Below are 20,318 nucleotides of genomic sequence, written 5' to 3' on the forward strand. Positions count from 1 at the left end.
AAAGGAACGGAGTTTGTTTAGCCTGGAGAAAAGGAGGCTCAGGGAGGACATTATCACTGTCTACAACTCCCTAACAGGAGGTGGTAACAAGGTCAGTCTCTTCTCCCAGGTAACAAACGATAGGACAAGAGGAAATTGTCTTAAATTGCATCAGGGGAGGTTGAGATCGGCTATTAGGTAAAATTTCTTCACAGAGGGGTTGTCAATCACTGGAACAGGCTCCAGGTCAGTGGTGGAGTTACCATGCATGGAGGTGTTTAAAAGACGTGCAAACGTGGCACTTGGGGACGTGCTTTAGTGGTGAATGTGGTGGTGCTTGGGAATGGTTGGACTCAATTTTAGAGGGTTTTTCCAACCTAAACGATTCTGTGATTCTGTGACAAAAGCCTAAGGTGGAAACCAAGCTCTACCCTGTGAGAGTGGGATACATTGGTCTTTCCAGTGCTGCACCCCGGTGCAATGGTGGATGCTATTAGTCCTACAAAAGCAGGAGTTTCCAACAAATCCCAGCAGAATTTGTGTATAAAATGGAAGCTCCTGCTGGAGGCAGTGATTGCTTCCCACTTAGACTTCATCCTCTGGGCCAAATCTACAACCGAGGTGTTTAAACCATCAGATCTCGAGTTTCTTCACGGAAGCTCTACCAGGGCTGAAGCTCTGGCCATAAAATGGCTGATTTTAACGTGTTTTATGCTTTAAGTGTTTCCAAACAAAGAGGCAGATGCCACCATTGGAAGAGCAACATGAACAAACTACAGACCTTACATGGCTTCAGCTTTCTCATGGAGAAGAATTAAGAGCAAAAACTAGTTTCAATGACAAAGAAAAGGCTGACTAGGAAACTACACAGCTGCACTTGCCTTGTGGAAGTGACTCACAGGGAATTTAGCTCATAACTGGATGGATAAAGGAGAGCTCAGTTTGTAATTCTGCCATAATTACACCCAGTGAGCTGATTTATCATATCAAATACTAGCCTTAAATGTGAAAGGAATCAGGATTTACACATAATATACAGCTAAATGCATCAGTGAAAGAGTGCTCTGCATGAAACTACACATTTCAGAGACAAAGATGGGGGAAGTGCTGATGATTTTCTGCAAGTGTGACCATCAGATGTATTCTCTGCGTCTGAATGGTCATCCTGTTTACATGTGACTCTGCCTGACATCCAGAACAAATGAGGCTCTGGAGAAAAACCAGACCTGCAGTCGAAGGAAATTGCTCATGTCTGCTCTCATCCCACCTACCACTGAGCAGATCTGGGAAAGGGAGAAACAAACAGGGTAGAGTCAGGAAATAAAAACCTGTGGGCTTGTTCTGAAGGATGCTGGTGACATCATGAGATGAAACACCCAGTCCGGCTGTGAACTGGGTGGGAGGTTAAACACCAACTTTCCCCCAATAACATCTCAGCTCATGATACTCCACAGACTGCTGCCTGCCCCACTGCTTTTTGTTATCTCACTTTGGAAAAAAAAATGAAGGAAAAGGCTTTGGTTTCAGTTTGACTCACCGTGGAGATAAAACAGTGGTTGCCATCCTGCTCAGCATAAAGAACTCCATCCTTAATGAATACAGATATTGCACGGAGGATGAACGAAACAAAGAGGTTCATGTGGATGAAATTCCGAGTGCAGTGAAGCTTCCTAGAGAGGAAAGAGGTGGGGGGAGGGGGGAAAAGAGAAAGAAAGAAGAAAATAGTTTTATTTCATGGAAATGTCACACTGGGCCTGAACACACTCGTCCAGAGCACGTTGGTGCTAAGAACAGCAACATCTAAGCCAGGACTATGTTAGTACTGACCCTAAACCTGAGCAAGAGGAGGATTTGTGGATTTTCTTGTAGAAGGATGCAGAGAAGCATAAAATAGACAATAGAACCAGTCCAGTGCAGCTCATGAAGTTTCATAAACCAGATGCACAGCTTCTCCTGCTGCATTTATACCCTGCTGAAATGTGACTTCTGGAGTGTGTCCAAGCTGGGGGAGCAGCCCAGCTAAAGGATTTTCTCCTTCTTATTCTACCTCAGGTGAGACAAAAGCTTTAACTCTGTTTGGGGCAGCTGAGCTCCAGTTTCCTTCCTCCAGGGACTGAGCAGCTCACTGCTCGTGTCCCCACTCACCTGAAGCGACACAGGATGACCATGGCAGTGGTGAGGGACACCAGGGAAGTGCTGTATCCCACGGTGTACAGAGCCTTCACGGAGAGATAGTAGTAATCCTTGGGAGGCAAAAACCAGAGGGTTAAAGGGTTCATCAACAGCCACACACCTGCCAATATGCAGGGAGAACCAGAGGCAGGATCTGTGTCTTGAACAGCCTGGGTTCTTTCCTCTGAGATCTCACTGTACATCAAGCTCTGCTCTATGTCTGGGTCTGCACACCATGAGGTTATTTATCAGTGAGCTAGCAGTGGATATCTATATTTTTTGTAAGAATTTATAGAAAAAAGAATTGGCTATGAGATCCTTTATCACCAGGGAGAGAATAGGGGTTAGCCCATGATTCTAAAAGTTCCAATCTACATCAACATTAAAAGCTTATCCCCTATAAATATTCAATACAGGCCCAGGAAGGATTCAGATCTCACTTCTCACAGTTTTATGCCCATGTACATCTGATTGTTTGTTCTAATCGCTGTCACATCAGAACATGACCAGAGGCTGGACAGAAAGCAGCCTGCTGCTCCCCCCACCCCTTCATTTGTTTTTAATTATGAGATTAATTTGCACCTGGTTATCGGACTCTGTTTCGTTCTCATCGAAGCCGCAGGCATCATAATAGTGAGGGAAAGGTTCAGACCAGCCATCCTCAGTGCAGTTCCTGCTGATGTCCCCTATGCCAAGGACAGGGGGGAACGTGACATCCCATGAAAAAACCCCAAGACATCCCCTTCCTCCCCTTGGTGCAAGGAAAACCCCACAGTTCTCCTGAAAGCGCTGTTTGTCTGCCTATCCATGGATTTAATTCTTGAAATTTAATGACATGTTAAATGATCCAGTCCTGCAAGAGGTGCCTATGGATGGCTACTACTACAGTTGGTCACCAGAGAGCAAAAACATTTAATCAGTATATTCAGTGTCTCCAAGCCACCAAAAATCTCGTTCTCAAGTGGGTTCCTGAACCAGGGCTCAGCTAAATGTCCATTTCTCTTGAAAAGGCATCCCAGGAGCACAGCTTTGATGAAGGTATCTCCACTCCAGGTGGCTAAAGGGGAAGTCCAGTGCTTAAAAACAGGCCCTTTGTGCTATTTTTAGTGGTCTGTATCGGAGGCAAATGCATGGGACTGGTGAGAAAACACCAGGCTAACACGATCTTTTCTGTCCAGGTGCTGGAAGCCAGTCAGGATACTGTGGGATATCTCGAATAGCCATTACATATCCATGGACAGGCAGCTGGATTGATCTGCTGTAGTCAGAGAACACACATCCCACTCACTTATCTTCAAGCCCAGGCTCTGATCTGAGCGTGACTTTGTGGGAAGGGTCTGCAGAAAACGAAGATGGAATGGGAATCTCTCTCCCATCCCTGTCTTCATGGCAAAATGTTCCTTTGCATCTCCAGATGCCCAGGGTGACCTCAGCTGGTGAATTCAGAGCTTCTCACATTCCTCTGTCTATTCATTGTTCCAATCCTGGTTTAGAATATTAATTTTATGCAAATATTGGCTTAAGTACCTTAATGTTTTGGGTAATCTCATATAAGAACCAGCTCCTAAATGCCTTCACTGGCACATTTAGGCTTAAAAACCACACTGGGAAGGCAGAGTTGGGAACAGAAGAGGAAGAGTCTCTTGACATTCATTTTCCTACAAAGCTGCCTGAGGTAGGACAGCCACTGGGGGGCTCTTTGGAAGCACCATTATTCTTCCCAAAGCTCAGTGGCCTTCCTAAAAAATTAGGGCTGAGCTGCTGCTGCACTTCTTCCTCTCCAGCACAAAGGAACAGCCTCCATTTATCAAATTATCACACTTTTTGGAGTTTCAGTTGCATCTTGACCAAAACAGATGGAAATTTCTAAGGCTTGGGTTTGCTATTAAAGTTGTGCTGCTTTGCATTCTTAGAGCAGTTTAGTCTCTCATAACCTTACTTTTAACCTTCTTTTAGAGGATCTGTTTGCCACCCATGCAGCAGAATATATCTCTTTAACCACAGCGTTCATTTAAGAACATTGCATTACTTGGCACATTTTGTTAAATTACTCTTGCACATTCATCCCTAGTTTTCTATGGAAAAAAAAAAGCACTGAATCATGGTGCTGACTTTCTTTAACACTATTTAGCAATTATTGTTAAGCAGGTAGATATAATTTATAGCAGCATACTTGCTAGATTGCAAGGCTTAAGAGAGGAGGAATAAATTTTCATGTTATTGCTAAAAGTAACAGAGCAGAAAATGTGTCATAACAATTAGAACTGATTAGAAAATAATAGCAAAACGGCAGGAAAAAAGCTCAGCTTCCTTTTTAACAGAGAGAAATAAAAAGAGAGAAAAAAATTTCCATGGTTCTGTTTCTTACCTAGGAGAGACTGGGCTGTGCTTTCCAGCAGGTCATAATCACCTAGAAAAGTGGAAATTGAGTATGAAATTGTTTTGATTGTGTTTTCTATTAGGGCCCAAACTGGTCTCTGTGGAAATCAGTGAATGGAGTGCAATTGATTTTTATTTGTTTAGATCAGGCCCAAAGGCAATAAATACTTGGTGCTGTCTTCTCAGGAAGTAAACACAGATTTACTTGAGAGTTTAAATCAAAGTTGAACCTCTAAATTTAGAACTAAAACCACATACAATCAAACAGGAGCAAAGCTTATTGTAAAATTATAGAAGTCAAATATTATATCTTTAGGAATTCACATTTATAATCCACAGGTATTTAAATACGATCAGTTTTCAGAGAATTAATGAAAAATTGTTTCCATCCATCAACGACAAAGAGCAGTAACTAATTGGTTTAAGTAAGATTAGGTTAAATCACTTTGATTCATGAGATTTTTAATTTCACTTTTTCTGCAAGTATTGCAGTTAAGTACACGTATCATTGTCATAATGGTTGATACACAAACAACTTTTCAGTACTCTGGTATTATCATGTGCACACAATTTTTGGGAACAGACGTACCGAGGATGTAGGCAGCACAACTGGTTCTTACCTGCATGGGTTTGCCCCAAATTATCCACTTCCCAACCTGAAATTAGAAGAATGAAAACAATTAATTCAGTCCTGATCATAGTTTGCAATTTAATTTTGATAAAAGCTTGACTCCCATAAGAGGAACGGATGTAGCAGAGCCCAGAGAAGAACTGCAAGTTTGAATCTTTATTTCTGTATTAGTCCTGAGTATTTATGAATGGAAAAGGGTTTTCCGAAGATGATGATTGTATTGTTTTGTTAAGTATCTGGTTATCATGAAGTTTCATCAGACTCTGGGAAGAATAAGAAAAACAGATGTAGGAGGATTTTTGTGGATTTTTAAAAATTATTTTTCAGGGGAAGGTTCTGAAGAAAGACTCACACATTTCCAAAACATTGTTCCCAAACCCATGCTGAGTAGTTTCTAAAAAATACAACTGTTACAGTGGGAAATGATAAAACTTTGGGTTTACATTAGAAATCTTCCTTTCCCTTTCTTTTGTTCTTCCAAAATAAATTGTTGGAATGATGCCAAACCAACCTCCCACCTGCTGTGCTCAATGTTTAATCCGAATTGGGCTGAAATCAGACTCTCCTGACTCCTGGGTGGATCCTGGCTCAGTTGGGGATGCAGGAGGAGGAGCTGCCTTGAGCCAGGGAGTGGAGCTGCTGCATCGTGCACAGAGGAGCCTCAGGGAGCTGCTGCAAATCGCTCTGACAGTGGCCCAGAAATCAGGGAAAAAACGTTTCCAGCACTTCACTGACCACTAGAGCAGGTTAAATGTTCTCATCAGTTTAGTTCTGCATCCTCTGGGGCAGCCTCAGGGCTTCAGGTTGTTCCCCTTTTAACCCCAATGGTCAAATGTTAATTAGGGATTGGAAAAACCTTCCCCAAATTGTGTGAGAAGGTTTTTATTAAAAGTAAAATCCAAACAAAGACTGATTTTGATCCTATGGGAAAGGAGAAAGCATCTAAAGAAATAAAATAATAACAGGAGGCTTTTCAGCACAACATAAAACACATTTTTTATTTTATAATTCACATAATTTGAAATTCGTTGATTTCTGTGTCCCCTCTGAAGTAAATCAGATGTGAATGTTTAGCTTTTAAGAGAGAGAAAAGAGGGTTTAATGTGAAAATGGTGGTGGGAGTATAGAAAATTCATCTGAAGCATCAGAGAGGCTGTGCTGCAACTTTGGATGGATTACTAAACATCAAACCTGCACATCCAACCCGCTGGGGACTTTGGAGGGTTGATACTGGAAGCCACTGCGAGAACACCTGAGGTCTCCATCCTTCTCTTCCCAACTCCAGCTGCTCACAGGATTTCCCATGTAAGAATTTAGGCTGGATTTTAGGAAAAGGTTCTTCCCCCAGAGGGTGCTGGGGCACTGCCCAGATTCCCCAGGGAATGGGAGTGGCCCCAAGGCTGCCAGAGCACCAGGAGTGTTTGGACAACACTCCCAGGGATGCACAGGGTGGGATTTTGGGGTGTCTGTGCGGGGCCAGGAGCTGGGCTGGATGATCCTGGTGGGTCCCTTCTAACTCAGGATATTTTGTGACTCCTTAATTCTTGGGTATTTGCAGATGTTGGGGAAGTCTCTAAATTCAGAAGAGGAGTCCCCAGCGCTCTGAGCAAACATTTTGCAGCCAAGGTGGTTCAGCTGCTGCACGGGACTGAAGCAGCGATGCTGCAGAGTAACAGGGATGGCTCTGCACAATAGTTTGGAGAGACCTTTTCTCCTCTTAAATCCACCAAACCCCGGGTTTATTAGCAGTGATGTAGCTCAGATTTAGGAATTTGTTGCCAAAATCGGGATGTGTTTCTAAAATAGGGTGTGTTGATAAAATCAGAATTCAGAACACAGATGTCAGGTTGTGGTGTGGGAATTTTTATCTGTGGGTTTACCAGGCAATGAGAGGATCAAAGAGCAAACCACCACTCCTTTATCACTTCTTTCACAGTGTTTTTCACAGCATCTGCCACTCGAACCAGCAGCTCTGATGGAACTTGTCCCTTAAGTGAGTTCTCCTCACTCAGCAGCCTGGATCTTACAACGACCCACACAAGCAGGGTAAGAAGAAGCTGCAAGAAAATCTCTAAAAACCACTTTGACTCATAAAAATCCAGTTTTATTTTATCATTTGTGGAGTAATTTGACATTAAAATTGTGCAGAATTCTTTCTGGAGAAAGACCAGGCCAATATTAAGTAGATTGATGCCTGATGTTCCTGGCATCCTGCATATTACAGTGATGGCCAGAAAAAGACATTTCTCTTAAATTTAAATGTTTTGAATGCAGCTATTTTTCCCCTACAATCTAAAAAGCATGAAATAAAAATTATCATTATTCCATTGTAAATATAGATGGCAGGTAGTACCACTGATGTTAAAATATTAGATTTTAGCTCATTTTTAATTTCATGACATCTGTAATAACAGTTAAAACATCATACTAATGTAGTTTTTTCTGAAATGAAAAGGCTTGTGTTTTTTAAAAATTTATAGCCAAATTATTATTGCATTTCACTTTGTTTGGGCATTATGAAGGGATTCACTTTTCCAACAACGTTAATGTTCTGATTTTTAGGAGAAAACAAGCCTTTTATTAACATATATTTCTATACCTGAATCCTAACTAATGTACTGAAGAAAGTTCCAGTACAACCTTCGTCTGTACAGGCTTTTAGGCTTGATTCATCAATCCAATTTTCACTAATAAGTTAAGCTACTGGGAAGTTAATTAGATTTACATTGAATGTCATGCCCTGAGTTACAACAAAAAGTCAAAGTTCATCTGTTGAGCATTGGGATAAAATGCACACATACACAAATATATTTGTGGGTGTATGAATATGTTTTTATATTTCCATGTATTTATTTAAATTTCTGTATTTTTATAAAGATATATCATATATCTCTGTACATACATTTATATACACGCATATGTACATATATATACAGATATATTAATACATTTTCATGTGTATATATTAGCAGATGTTTTTATATATAGATATAAAGAGATATATTTTTATATATTTATATCTATAAATATATATACCAACAGATATATTTTTATACATATAACAGGGCGTAATGAGGGAACATACAGCCACCACCTGCCTTTGAATTCCTGCCTGCTGCTGCTGCTGCCCTTCTCTCAGACAATGTAATTTATGCTTCCTGCTCAAAATACGGATATTTACTCGACAGAAACCCATGGCATCGTTGATGTTTCCTCACACATCTGAGAACGCAATGGAGTTCAAATGGATGTGCTTAACATTTGATGGATTTACATAGAGAGGGAGAAGACCTGACCTCGCATTTAAAGGGTTGTAAAGAATCCCAGACATGGGGAAGTTATTCTCATTTATCACAATATGACCTCAAAAGATTTTTTTTTCTGGGTTATTTTTTCACCTCAGTGCCTTTAAGACTCTAGAGTGCCCTCAGCAAATTTCCTCTGCTGTCAGGGATGGAGTGGGCAAGGCTACAGGACCCCTCTCTGGGGACTGCGTGGGCCTTCCCACAAGCCCTCTCGCTGTCCTACTCTCGGGACACAAACAATGAGAAATTGGTGTATTTGACTTCAGTGATGAAGAAGAGAAAGCCCACTGATGTGATTATACAATGGGCTAATGAAATGCGTTGCTCTTCCAGAAATGAAGAATAAATAAATTATGATTTTCATCTTTATTTTGACTGGAAACACATTTTTCAGGGGTTTAACTCAAGGATTACATTTACAAGGGACTTTTGAGAAGAGCATGTAGTGATAGGATGAGGAGGAACAGCTTCACACTGAAAGAGGACTGGTTTAGTTTGGGGATTAGGAAGAAATTCCTCCCTGTGAGGGTGGGGAGGCCCTGGCACAGGGTGCCCAGAGAAGCTGGGGCTGCCCCTGGATCCCTGGAAGTGTCCAAGGCCAGGTTGGACAGGGCTTGGAGCCACCTGGGATAGTGGAACGTGTCCCTGCCTGTGGCAGGGGGTGGCACTGGATGAGCTTTAAGCTCCTGCTGAACCCAAGCCATTCCATGTTTCTATTATTCTATGATAACAGCATCTTAAATATCAGATTTTATGATTTATTTGAATGACATCTGTGCTTCTCACGTGTAGTTAAACTATGGAAATATGGACATGACAGCAGAGACTAAACAGTGCCTTATAACATCACTTATTAAATCAATAATTGCTCTTATCAGTCAATAAAGCCCTGAGGAAGCTGCTGTTATCCTCGACACAGGATGGTTTATCCAGTGTATTGTCAGGCTGTGTTATTCACTGTCTGACCAGACTTGAGTAAGTGTCACTCTTTGGGAAGCAAATCTACAATTAATGCTTTAATTGACATTGTTAATATGATGTTATTTGCAGCACTGCTTAGAAATCCTAGAGAAGATCTATCAGAATGCTGAATTCTCAGTTCCAAAGCCCAAGTGCAGAAAATATTCCTTATTTTTGTTTTTTTCTGCCTGAAGAGGTAAAGAAGGAGGAAAAAAAGAAGTGGAAGGATTTGCCAGTGGCTCCCCACGGAGCTGGTGGCAGAGACCCAGACCTTTCCTGCCCTTTTCTTGCATATTTATCAGACTTTCCTCCTTGATTTTTATTTACTGAGACCCAGAACACATAACTCATCCCTCACCGTGCAACAACTGATGAGAAACTCGATGAAAGCAATTGTTGCTCCTGATGTAAAGTGGACAGGGCGGGGAAAGCTGAAGCCAAGAACCAGCCTGTGCACGACGAGCCTCGGAGCCTTTTAGATCTCCTCCTTGGTGCCAAATCTGTGCTGGCTGCTCCTGGTGTCAGCTGGCACGGCACCTGCCTGGCCTCCCGTGGCTTTGTTTATCTGAACACAACTTGCATTTAACCCTTTTGTTCCAGCATTTGTCCCTTATTAGTGGCGGGGTGGGAGGGGATGAAAGGCTTCCAAAGCGGTTCTGTCCTCAATTGGCTCGCCCACACTTCTCCCGTAGCCCTGTTGTTCTCATCTCCGTATTGAGGGTTGGAGGGCTGCTCCACAAAGGTAATTCTCCAGAAGGTTTTGGATTTTGACAGCATTAAGATCAATGCACAAAGCCTGCACTGTTTTCATTGCATGTTAATTGTGTCCCTACAGAAAGTGCGACTATGGCAGGGGGAGGCTGTGGAAAACATTTACAACCCCTTGTTATCCGGCTGTCCAGATATGCGGCTGGGCAGGAATTGAAATCTTTTTTTTCCTGTTTTATATAGCACTGATTAGAAGCTTAAACACTTAATTTCTAAATATGAAATAAATCAGCGAGCTCTCACGCTCGACTCCGCAGCATCCACCACGCTGAGCCTCCTCTCTCCCTTCCCCATGGCTGCCTGCTGCTCTCCTGCTCCAGCAATCTGTTCAGCCGGCTGGCAAAGCCACAGTCGGGAGCAGCAGGCTACTTAGCAGCTTTTCTGCAGCTCTCTGAGCTCCCCACACGGGTACTGGTTCCATACCCTGCCTGCTTCTTCCCTAGAAGGGGCATCAGCCCTCTGCCCAATCCTGTGCCTGCACACACACAGTCCCACACACACTGTCCAACCATCCCAGTTCCTTTGTTAGGGCTCTTTGTGTTTTCCAGAGCAGCTGTGGCTGCCCCTGGATCCCTGGAAGTGTCCAAGGCCAGGCTGGATGGGGCTTGGAGCAACCTGGGATAGTGGAAGGTGTCCCTGCCCATGGCAGGGGGGTGAGAACTAAATGATTTTTAAGGTCATTTGCAACTGAAACCATTCTGTGATTCTGTAATTGATTGATTAATCCGGGATTAGCTGCTTGGCCTTTGCAGTTTCATTAGCAGGATCTGCAGGACGTAGCAGGCAGGCGAGGTCACAGAGTACATGGCCCTACAGGTTCACACACCTTTCCCTGTGCTAAGTGCTTCCCACAACTATTTCCAGGGGGTTGGGAGTCTCCAGCCTCATGCTCTATAGCCAATACTTTAAATTACAGATTAAAAGTCATTATACTGGGGCAGGAGGTGACAGGACATGGGGGAATGACTTCCCACTGCCAGAGGGCAGGGTTAGGTGGGATATTAGGAAGAATTCTTCCATGTGAGGGTGGGCAGGCCCTGGCACAGGGTGCCCAGAGAAGCTGTGGCTGCCCCTGAATCCCTGGAAGTGTCCAAGGCCAGGCTGGACGGGGCTTGGAGCCACCTGGGATAGTGGAAGGTGTCTACGGCAGTAGAGCTGGAATAAGAAAATTTTTAAGGTTCCTTCCAACCCAACCCATTCTGGGATTCTCTTATTCTACCCTTTATTGTATATCACTGTTTGCCTTGACAAAGGGATTTGTGAACATAATGCTCACACAAAATTAGAAAACAAGAAAACTGGGGCAGAGGATAATCAAGGGTTCATATTTGTGTGTTTGAATAGGAACTGGTGCCTGAGGACATCTGAGTAACTGATCCTGGGGGGCAAACTCATTCCATCCACTTTATCTACCTGAAGATAAGTTCACCTGGTTTTGAAGCCTTCTCCCATAAGGGCAGAGAGACTGGCACTTGCAGAGGGTGCTTGGGTTTAGATATCTGTCCTACCATGAGAGGAACTTCTGCAAACTCTTTGTTACCCAGTGGTTTGTGCAAGACATTGCAGTAAAGGCAGGGACAGAACTGATATATAATTAATTTCTTCCTATATCCCAGTTTACTTTCAGGGCACAGGGACAAAAAGACCCAGTGAATCATGCCTGGAAATAATGGGAGAATTCCAGTGAGGTCCCATATGGAGAAGAGAAAGGCCAGAGCACACAGGGCTGGCTAAGGTAGGACTGATGCACAGATATGATCAATAACATGTAAGGGAAATCATGGCTTTATTCTTTTCTTCCTCTTTCCTGTTAAAGGATGTGAAACTAGAAGTGGACTGAGGTCACCATAGCAACTAAGCATCATCTAAACCTTATGTGAGTCCTTCCTCTGAGTCTGGCTGTCACAGGAGCATCCATCAGAGTGCAGGATCAATGCAATTGCTTTTGGAGAGTCTCCTAGCTCTGAAGAGGGCAGGGATCGTATTTGAGAGAAAATCAAATGCTTTTCAAACAAGTACCAGGAAAAAATAAGAAAAAAAAAAGATTATCGGTCCTGAAATGACTTCTCGAGAAGAAAGCAAATTAAATCTCTTGCTTAAAGGTAAGAATGAATGTGTGCCCACCACACCTACAATCCTGCAATTGCCTGGAACTCCTTTCCCAATCATTTGGGTCAAGAGGAGCAAAGACAATTAAGAAAGGTTGAAGGATCTGCCCATGTTGCACCTACAATTCAATCTGCATCCTTTTGCAGTCCAAGTGTTCTCCAAACCACTCAGCAGCTCTCAGCATCTTCCACCCTTGCATTCTTCCCAAAGTGCATGATTTTTTTTTTTTTCCCAAGGCCAAATTAGCTCTCAGATCATTGACAAAGGTCTTGAGCTGTGTTACAGCTTTCCCCTGGCCACGGCAGGATGTCCCCTTGCAGAGAGCCAAGGACTTGATCTTTAGCTGAAATGCTCTTGCTCATGCTGCCCGTTTGAGTATCAGAGGCACAGAGTCCCCATAATTTGGTGGGAAAGGCCACAAAATGTCTTTTTTTTTTTTCTGCTAGAAAACATCTGAGAGGCCTCAGCTACTTGATTAGAAAAGTAGATCCAGTTGCTATCCTTTGATGACAGTGTTTTCCTCCCATTTCTCTCTGCATTGCAGATGGACTTTGTGATGCTGTGACCGAGGAGGCTTAGTTATAGCTTGTCCTCCTCTCTTTGGAAAAAGCTGGAGCAATCCCATGGCTTTACTGCCTCTGCAAAGGCCAGGGATGAAAACCACCTGGAAATGACCTGTTATCTATCAAGTGCCATTATATATGCACATACATTTATGGTTTATACATAAAACAGATACTTTTGCATTCAACTTGCTTGTGAATGCTATGTAGGATCTTACATCAATAAATAAATATAAACAAGCTCCAATGGCTCATTATTGTTCCCATGATGAGACTGCTATGGGACGGGTCATATGTGTTTTCCAGAGACAGCTCCTTGCTTACAGGGTTTTCCTTCCCTTGGTTTTCAAGCAGGATGTTGGAACACTCATCCAGGCAAGATATCCTTGAAGAGAAATCCGGACCTTTGCACTGACCTTTTGCTGTTTTGACAGGCAAATGCCATTTCCAATTTCACTCTGCAGCAATGCTGACCTTAATTTCAGTAGTAGCAACAAAACCCTGAGTCTTTTACCTCAGCAGAAAATAAGCGCACAATCTTCCAGGGACATTTTGGTGTCTAGAAGGGCCCTGACCTTTAACAGTCACCTTTTCTTCCTGTCTAAATAAAAAACTACCAATACAAAACCCAAACTAATAGAACTTGTAAGTTGCAAATATTGTCACCAGCTTTCACTTTGGGAAGTCAAGGACTTTTCTTGTCTTTTCTCCCAGTTTGGGAGTTTTTAAAGGCTTTACCAGGACTGTCTCTCCAGAACGACACAAAATGAAGATGGAGCATCACTTCCCCTCTCATTAACTCTTCTCTTGTCATCTTATTCTAACTGATGAGGGATAACATCTAACCTCGGGCACAGACTGCTTCCCAAATCCAATTAACCCTGTGTTCGTAAATCCCGCTGTCCACCCGTGGCACCTCTAGTGCAGCACTTATGAGGCTTCGGGTTCTTACAGAATCAATTAATCAATTAATTAGTACAGCAAAGTACTTGAGTGTTTCCCTGTGGTTTAAATGGGATCAGTGACCAACTATTTCCAATTTCTTGGGATAACAGAGCTCGTTGCCTGAGCACTGATTGTGTTCAACCAAGAGAAGCAACAAGCCAAAGAGCTTGGTTCAGAAATGTGAGCATAGGATGTAATTCCCTCTTAAACTCTCTAATACCCGATTACATTCTTTATTCTATTGGATTTTAATTAGGAACCCTTAATCCTGGTACCAATGTAGGATAAGTTTTATGCCTTTGGTAAAAATTAGGAGCATTTTCCCTGCTGTACATGGGAAAACCATATTTTGTGGTAAATGTAGCAGGGAGTGTCCTGAACTGAGCACCAGATAAATGAAATTGCTGGAAGATTCAGTAAGAGCTGCTCATATTTATCATTTGGATTTGTGAATGAAAGCATTTTCCAAATGCGGAGCATATGCCAATGCCCAGAAACTGTCTAGTACAATTTGTATTTTTTTTTACTGCAAATCAAAGACCTAAAAACACGCTCATTTCTGATCGTTATTTACTTTCATTCCGTGGTCCATTTGGGTGGGTTTATAGGTTCCAGAATATTTCAGCTCCACAGTGAAAAGCAGAAAAAAGCACAGACTTTGCTTCTGTAGGTTTCCATTGCCAGGCAGTGTCACCTCTGTCAGGAAAAAAAATAAGAAGGGAAAAAAGAACAAAACAGAGAAAATTCTCCAGCTGGGAGTGCAGATCAGTGTGTTAGGGCCATCTCCAGGTCTTGCTATGTCCTACTGAGAGGTAACACCACAGCTTGACACGGTTTTCTTCTTTTTACCTCTGCAAAGATGCCTTAGAATGCTTTGAATATATCCTGCTGTGGAGTGGGTGTCTCTGGGGCCTGTGCTGGGAAGGCACTGGAGAAATTGTAACATGCAACAGAGAGGTCATGGAAGTGAGAGCTCCTGGTGGAAATAATGATTGAGGGATATCAATCAAAGAAATCCATGTGGAAGAGGAAATCAAGTGAATTTTTGGGAAGTATCTAGAAGGAAAGCCACTGCAATCCCTAATTTACAAGATGAGAAAAGACTCAGGAACTAATAAGCTTTTTCCACTGGAGAAATGGAATCTCCAGGGGAGAGATTTTGAGAATTACGTTTTCGTTCACAGTCTGCATCTGAAAGGAATGAAAAATTCTGGTGATCAGAGAGGTGAAATGGAATTTTAGAAGGCAGGGTTGCCAAGAACTCAGAATTTCACTTTGGACTTTCTGCATGATGTTGACAGCAGCTCGAACGTTACTCCTTGGTTCCACTGCAGTGAAGGTTAAAGCAGAGCAGATAAAAACCAGCAACAGCTGGTACTTTTAGCAAATACACAGCTAATTTTTCCAAAAAGCATCACTCCAGATGACAGCTTAGTTAGTTAATTTTTCTTTTGTAGTCTCTTTTATTTTTTTCCCATTTTACTCCATATGGAAATCAGACATCCAAGTAAAGGCAGTCAGATTCCTTTCAGAAATTCATAAAATGAGCAGCCTCTGCAGTGACTTCGTTCACCTCAAGAGAAGCATTTGAGAGGGGTCAGAGAAGGCATCTCTACAAGTGCCCATTGATTTCTATCCACTGAACGAGAAATCCATGTGATCTCTTCAGACTTTCACATATAAATTTAAATATCCAAAGCCAAATAAGGTATTTCCTATCCACTCCTAAAGATTAGCACATCCCATGATTCCCCTGTGATTACATTGTACCTACAGATGCTTCAGAGCACAAGATTTAAAAAAATATAATTTCAAGTTATTGCTGTGTTTGTAAAAATGATCTGTGGTCATATAAAAACGTTGCTGTACTAGGACTGATTTTACTATTAATAAATATTAGTGTTCATGTCCAGCCTAGCTCCATATTCTAGAAACAGAGCAGCAGCCAGAGGACACCTTAACAATCCCTAAAATGTGATTATCCGTGTCTTAGAAACATTCTAGTTCGCTAATAACCCTTTATTTAGGGAACCATCATAAAATGTGACTTTTTTCATTAAACCCTCATTGAAACAAATACACTTGGCTAATTAAAATTAGCAGCAATGATGGCAAAGCCGATGCTGATTCACCCAGGAGAGTGCTTTGGGATGTTGATAATTCCACCTTGGGGTCAGCAGCGCAATCCCAGCCACATCTGCCGAGATTTCCAGCTACTCCAGATTAAATGTTTATTTGTTTATCTAATGAATTATGAATCTTGGGTTTGTTCCTACTGAACAGATGTCCCAAAACCCCTCAAACCCAGCCCTACACGAGGTAACAGCTGCCACTTTTATTGGGGATCCCGTGAGGAGATAAAGGAACGGGACATATGTTTCCACTGGATGGAATATTCCTCCCTTAGGGCCACACTGTCACTCTGTTACAGGCCAAGTGGGAAGCACAGTGTGTGAGGAGGTCTGTAAATCCTGGGAAAATTATCTAAAAATGTTATTTCAGCCTTTTATTTGACATAGGTAAAATAAATATGCCTATGAATAAATAAAAACATAAATAGAGCTTACATATATATATATGTATGTATGTGTTTTTTTTTAATTGTTCCTTTAAAGGCTCTATTATTTTTATTTAAAGAAATACTTTTTTAAAGTAAACAATTTTTATCATTTTTATTTAAATAATTTAACGTAAATAAATAACATCTTTATTTAAATAAATGGAAGCAGTCAATATAATAAATACAATAAAATTTCTGATTTTATTTAAATAAAATGTTGGTTTAAATAAGTGTAATAAAGAAATACAATAAAAAACCTAATTATTTTTATTTAAATAATTTAATTTAAATAAATGAAAAATATTTCTATTTATGGACCAGGTCAAATTGAGTTAATCTTGTTTATAAAGTGGGACATGGGTTAGGTGACATAGGTGACGCCTGTGCCTGGACACCTTGGAATGGATGTATTAAAAGGAAGGATTTCAGCGTTCCTGGAGCTGAGTATGAAACACTCTCTCCCAGAAATGGTGCTCTGTGTGTGGCGATGCTGAAAAAGCAGATTTTGGACTCAAGGCTGTAAATGAATAATTAATTGGTAACATAAACTTTGGGAAAAAGGATCCTGGGGGACAGTGATGAACTTGTCCCTCAAAGGACAGTGCTAATTAAGGGATCTGCAGGGCGTGGTGGGTGCTGGGAGCAAATGGACCAATCAGTGTTAATTAGCAGCACAGGGCCTGAAGGATGTTTATGTCTCATTTCTACAGCCCACAAAAAAAGTGTGATGGAACATCTGCTTCCCTCCAGAAATCTTTAACTCTTTCCTTGACCCCCAGCATGGGAGCTCCTCACATTGGTCATCTCAAGCCTATGTTCTCCTTCAGCACAAGCAGAAGCTGCTCTAAGTTTTAATTATTTGCTAAAATAGATCCCAACTGTGTTACCCAAGACCCAAACACAGATTGGGGTCCCCACTGAATTCAGTCAGACCCAAGGGCAGAAGATTCCCTTCAGGAGTTAAAATTTGTGATATTTTCATGTTGTGTAGTCTATGAAGGCTTTTTTCACACCTTCCCTCCCACCCTGTGCTCACACACGTATCTACACACAAATATCCTGGTTTTCTGCAATTTATTTATAACTAGAGCCCAGCTGCAGAGTTTTTGATCTCCCTTTATCCTGAGGATCTAAGTGAGGTTTTACACTCATGCTGGCTATGAGGCTTTACCAGGCAGAGGCAAAGAACAAAGAGAAAATACTTTACCATCTTCAGAGATGATAAATCTGAACAGTGCAGGACACTTGACAAAGACAATTTCGCCCACACTTGCAGGTTTCCAGCATGTGATATTGTCCCACATTCCTGGGCAGCCTGTGGAAGAGAGGGAGGGATAAAATATGTGAGTGGTGGAAATCCATCCCTTTCCTCACACTGTTATTGAGCTTTGTGGTTGGTTCTTCCTTCTAGAAATAAAAATGTTCTCGTTTAGAATAATAAACAGTGTCAATTTCCCTGGGACAAAAATATTTTTCATTCATAGGAATAGCATAAAATCCATAGTAGCATCACACAGTAATGGCCAGCCTCTGCTCCCACAGAAGATGACATTCCTTAGTCCCAATTAAATCACTCCAACACACCAGAAACAAATTTTCTTGTGAGTATGAAACCTGCTGCTATTTAGTGATCTTTCAGAAATACTGGGTTAATTTAAAAAAAAAAAAGATTTATGGACCATATCTTTGATTAAAGTCTTTGAATTTCTGTTGGCTTTAATCCTTGTGAAAGTTTGGAAACTTGCTCATTTCTGCTTCATCCTGCAGCCATTTCTGTGGATGTGTGAGACAAACTCTTCCATCCTGCTTATTCTCTAAAAAAAATGTCCTTCCTTACCAAAGAACTGTCCTAACATCATTCATTGTTTTTACTGCAGTCGTTGCTCTAGAGAATATAAACTCACAATGCCAAAAGAGGATTTTTTTGGCCTCTAACGATTTCTTGCATAAGCTAAGGATGGATTCAGGCCTTTAATAACAGTTCAAAGATGAGGCTTCAGGTAACAAACTTTGGAGTAAGGGTCTGAGTGGTAAAAAATCCCAATTTCCTGCTACATGAAGGCAGAAAGAGGAGGTGATGGGACTGTGGGTGGGAGTTGTCTTCTCTTGGGATGTAAGAAAAATTAATTGTAAATTTATTGTAAACACAGTAAAAGAACCCAGCTCCAGCTTCTTTCTGGTCTCTGTGCCAGAGATGTGAAAAACTGGCTTTTAAGAAGAATAAATCTTCCTGTAATTCTGCAAATCACCACAAACCTAGAAGGCTTATCCAGTGTACATAAAAACTCAGAGCAATCTCTCAAATTTCCTGCTGTTAAAAAAAAAAGAAAAAGACTTAGTGAAGGAATCTCAAATAGAAATCATCTTCTGCCTCAGCAGGAAAAGAAAGAACTAAACCTAAATATTTCCACTGCTTATTTGCATTTGATGTTGAGATTGAGCAAATAATCCTATCAGCTGAAAAAAACCCTCCAGCTCCATGACTTTCTATGAGGTTGTCTGTCAAAATTCTCTCTTTGACTGCATGCCAAGGGAAATAAAACCTTCAGGAAAAGCAGATAATACATCCAAGTGTTCCTTTCCTCCCAGCACAAGTCCAGTATAACGAGATGTGGGTGATGAACTTGTAAAAGCTGTGTGGGCTCCATCAGCTCTGGGGATAGCAGCAGATCCCCATCAGTGGAGGAGGAATGTTCTCAGGACTGGAATTGGGGCCTTTTTTCCAAGTCCTACGTTTTCTCACAAAAATACAAGGCTGAGAGTACCACGTGTGGTGAGTAGAGCAGTTCTGAGTGAGCTGGTGTTTGAGGAATTAGGTCAGCATCAAACAATGTTGTTGTTTTGATGTTCAACATCGTAATAACAACATTTTACACATCACAGTGATGGCATAGCACAAGCAGTTGGGAAATATTCTTTCAAACTAAAGGATGTTGTATCAGATCACTTAATATAAATTAATAAACACGTAAAATCCTGACCCTATTGCATAAAATCCCTCAGCCTCGCCAGACCCACCAAAATACAAAATTACTGCAAAAATTAAATCTTCACAGGAGCTGGCTAAAAATAAAGGAATCCTTTACACTTGCTTCTTCTCCTCTCTTTTCCCACTCCTACCCCAGATTGTTTCCTTTGCCAGATGAGGATCTCTTCCCATGAGTGCTGTAATTCACTAGAACATTTCGAAAAGTCTCAAAAACTGGGGTTTGAAAGGTTTGGAATCTCTCAGGCACATGGTGGGGATATTGGGGTGTCCTGTGCAGGGCCAGGAGTTGGACTAGATGATCCTTGTGGGTCCCTTCCAGCTCAGGGTATTGTGTGATTCCATGATTTTATGATACTGTTTATGTACTAAAGATGGAAATCAAGACCACATTGAGTGCTATTAGATTTTATTGTCTTTGATAGCTTGTGCCTGTCCACGCAGTAGGAATTGCATTTTCCATGTTCATCTCAGGATGTGCAGCAACAGGTTTATAGGTCACTGAAGTATGGCACTGTCTACAAAAGTAAATTATGTGTGAACATCCACGTTAATGAGACATTTGCTTACAAGAGATGCTGGAGATAATCAGTGGTTAATGAGATCTTTGGAGAAACACCTGTTGGCCGTGCTTGAATTAACTGGGTTGAATAGGAATAGGAAAAACTTCCTTATTCCTTAATATTTTTTCAACATTGTTGTCTTTCAAACACTGGGACAGCAAGGGATACTGCAAAGCAGAGAAATACAAGGAAATCCTCAGGCTGCTGAACAGAAACAGCCACAGCATAAACATCCCATGGCAGTGTGGATGAAATTCAGTTGTAGCAGGTGGCTGATTTTCTGGTAATACCATGCTGAGATAAAAACCAGCCCCATTTAAAACGATATTACAAGTTCATTGTGTTAGAAAACATTGGTGTGCTGACATTGAGAGAGAGGGAGAGAGAACCAGCAAGTC

General features: G+C 41.5%; 1 protein-coding gene across 9 annotated transcripts in view; it reads right to left on the reverse strand.

Annotated features, from left to right (window-relative positions):
• ADCYAP1R1 (ADCYAP receptor type I) overlaps positions 1-20,318 on the reverse strand; it is a 137,719-nt gene that overhangs the window by 34,603 nt on the left and 82,798 nt on the right. For all 9 annotated transcript variants that reach the window (XM_039549635.1, XM_039549641.1, XM_039549640.1 and 6 more), the window contains 6 exons: positions 17,579-17,686; positions 5,151-5,186; positions 4,520-4,561; positions 2,734-2,837; positions 2,125-2,222; positions 1,517-1,649 (listed from right to left, as the gene is read on the reverse strand). In XM_039549635.1, the coding sequence (XP_039405569.1) occupies positions 1,517-1,649; positions 2,125-2,222; positions 2,734-2,837; positions 4,520-4,561; positions 5,151-5,186; positions 17,579-17,686 (521 nt within the window). The remainder of the gene's footprint in view (positions 1-1,516; positions 1,650-2,124; positions 2,223-2,733; positions 2,838-4,519; positions 4,562-5,150; positions 5,187-17,578; positions 17,687-20,318) is intronic.

This window comes from Corvus cornix, chromosome 2 (genome assembly GCF_000738735.6).
Source record: "Corvus cornix cornix isolate S_Up_H32 chromosome 2, ASM73873v5, whole genome shotgun sequence".
Lineage (NCBI taxonomy): Eukaryota > Metazoa > Chordata > Aves > Passeriformes > Corvidae > Corvus > Corvus cornix.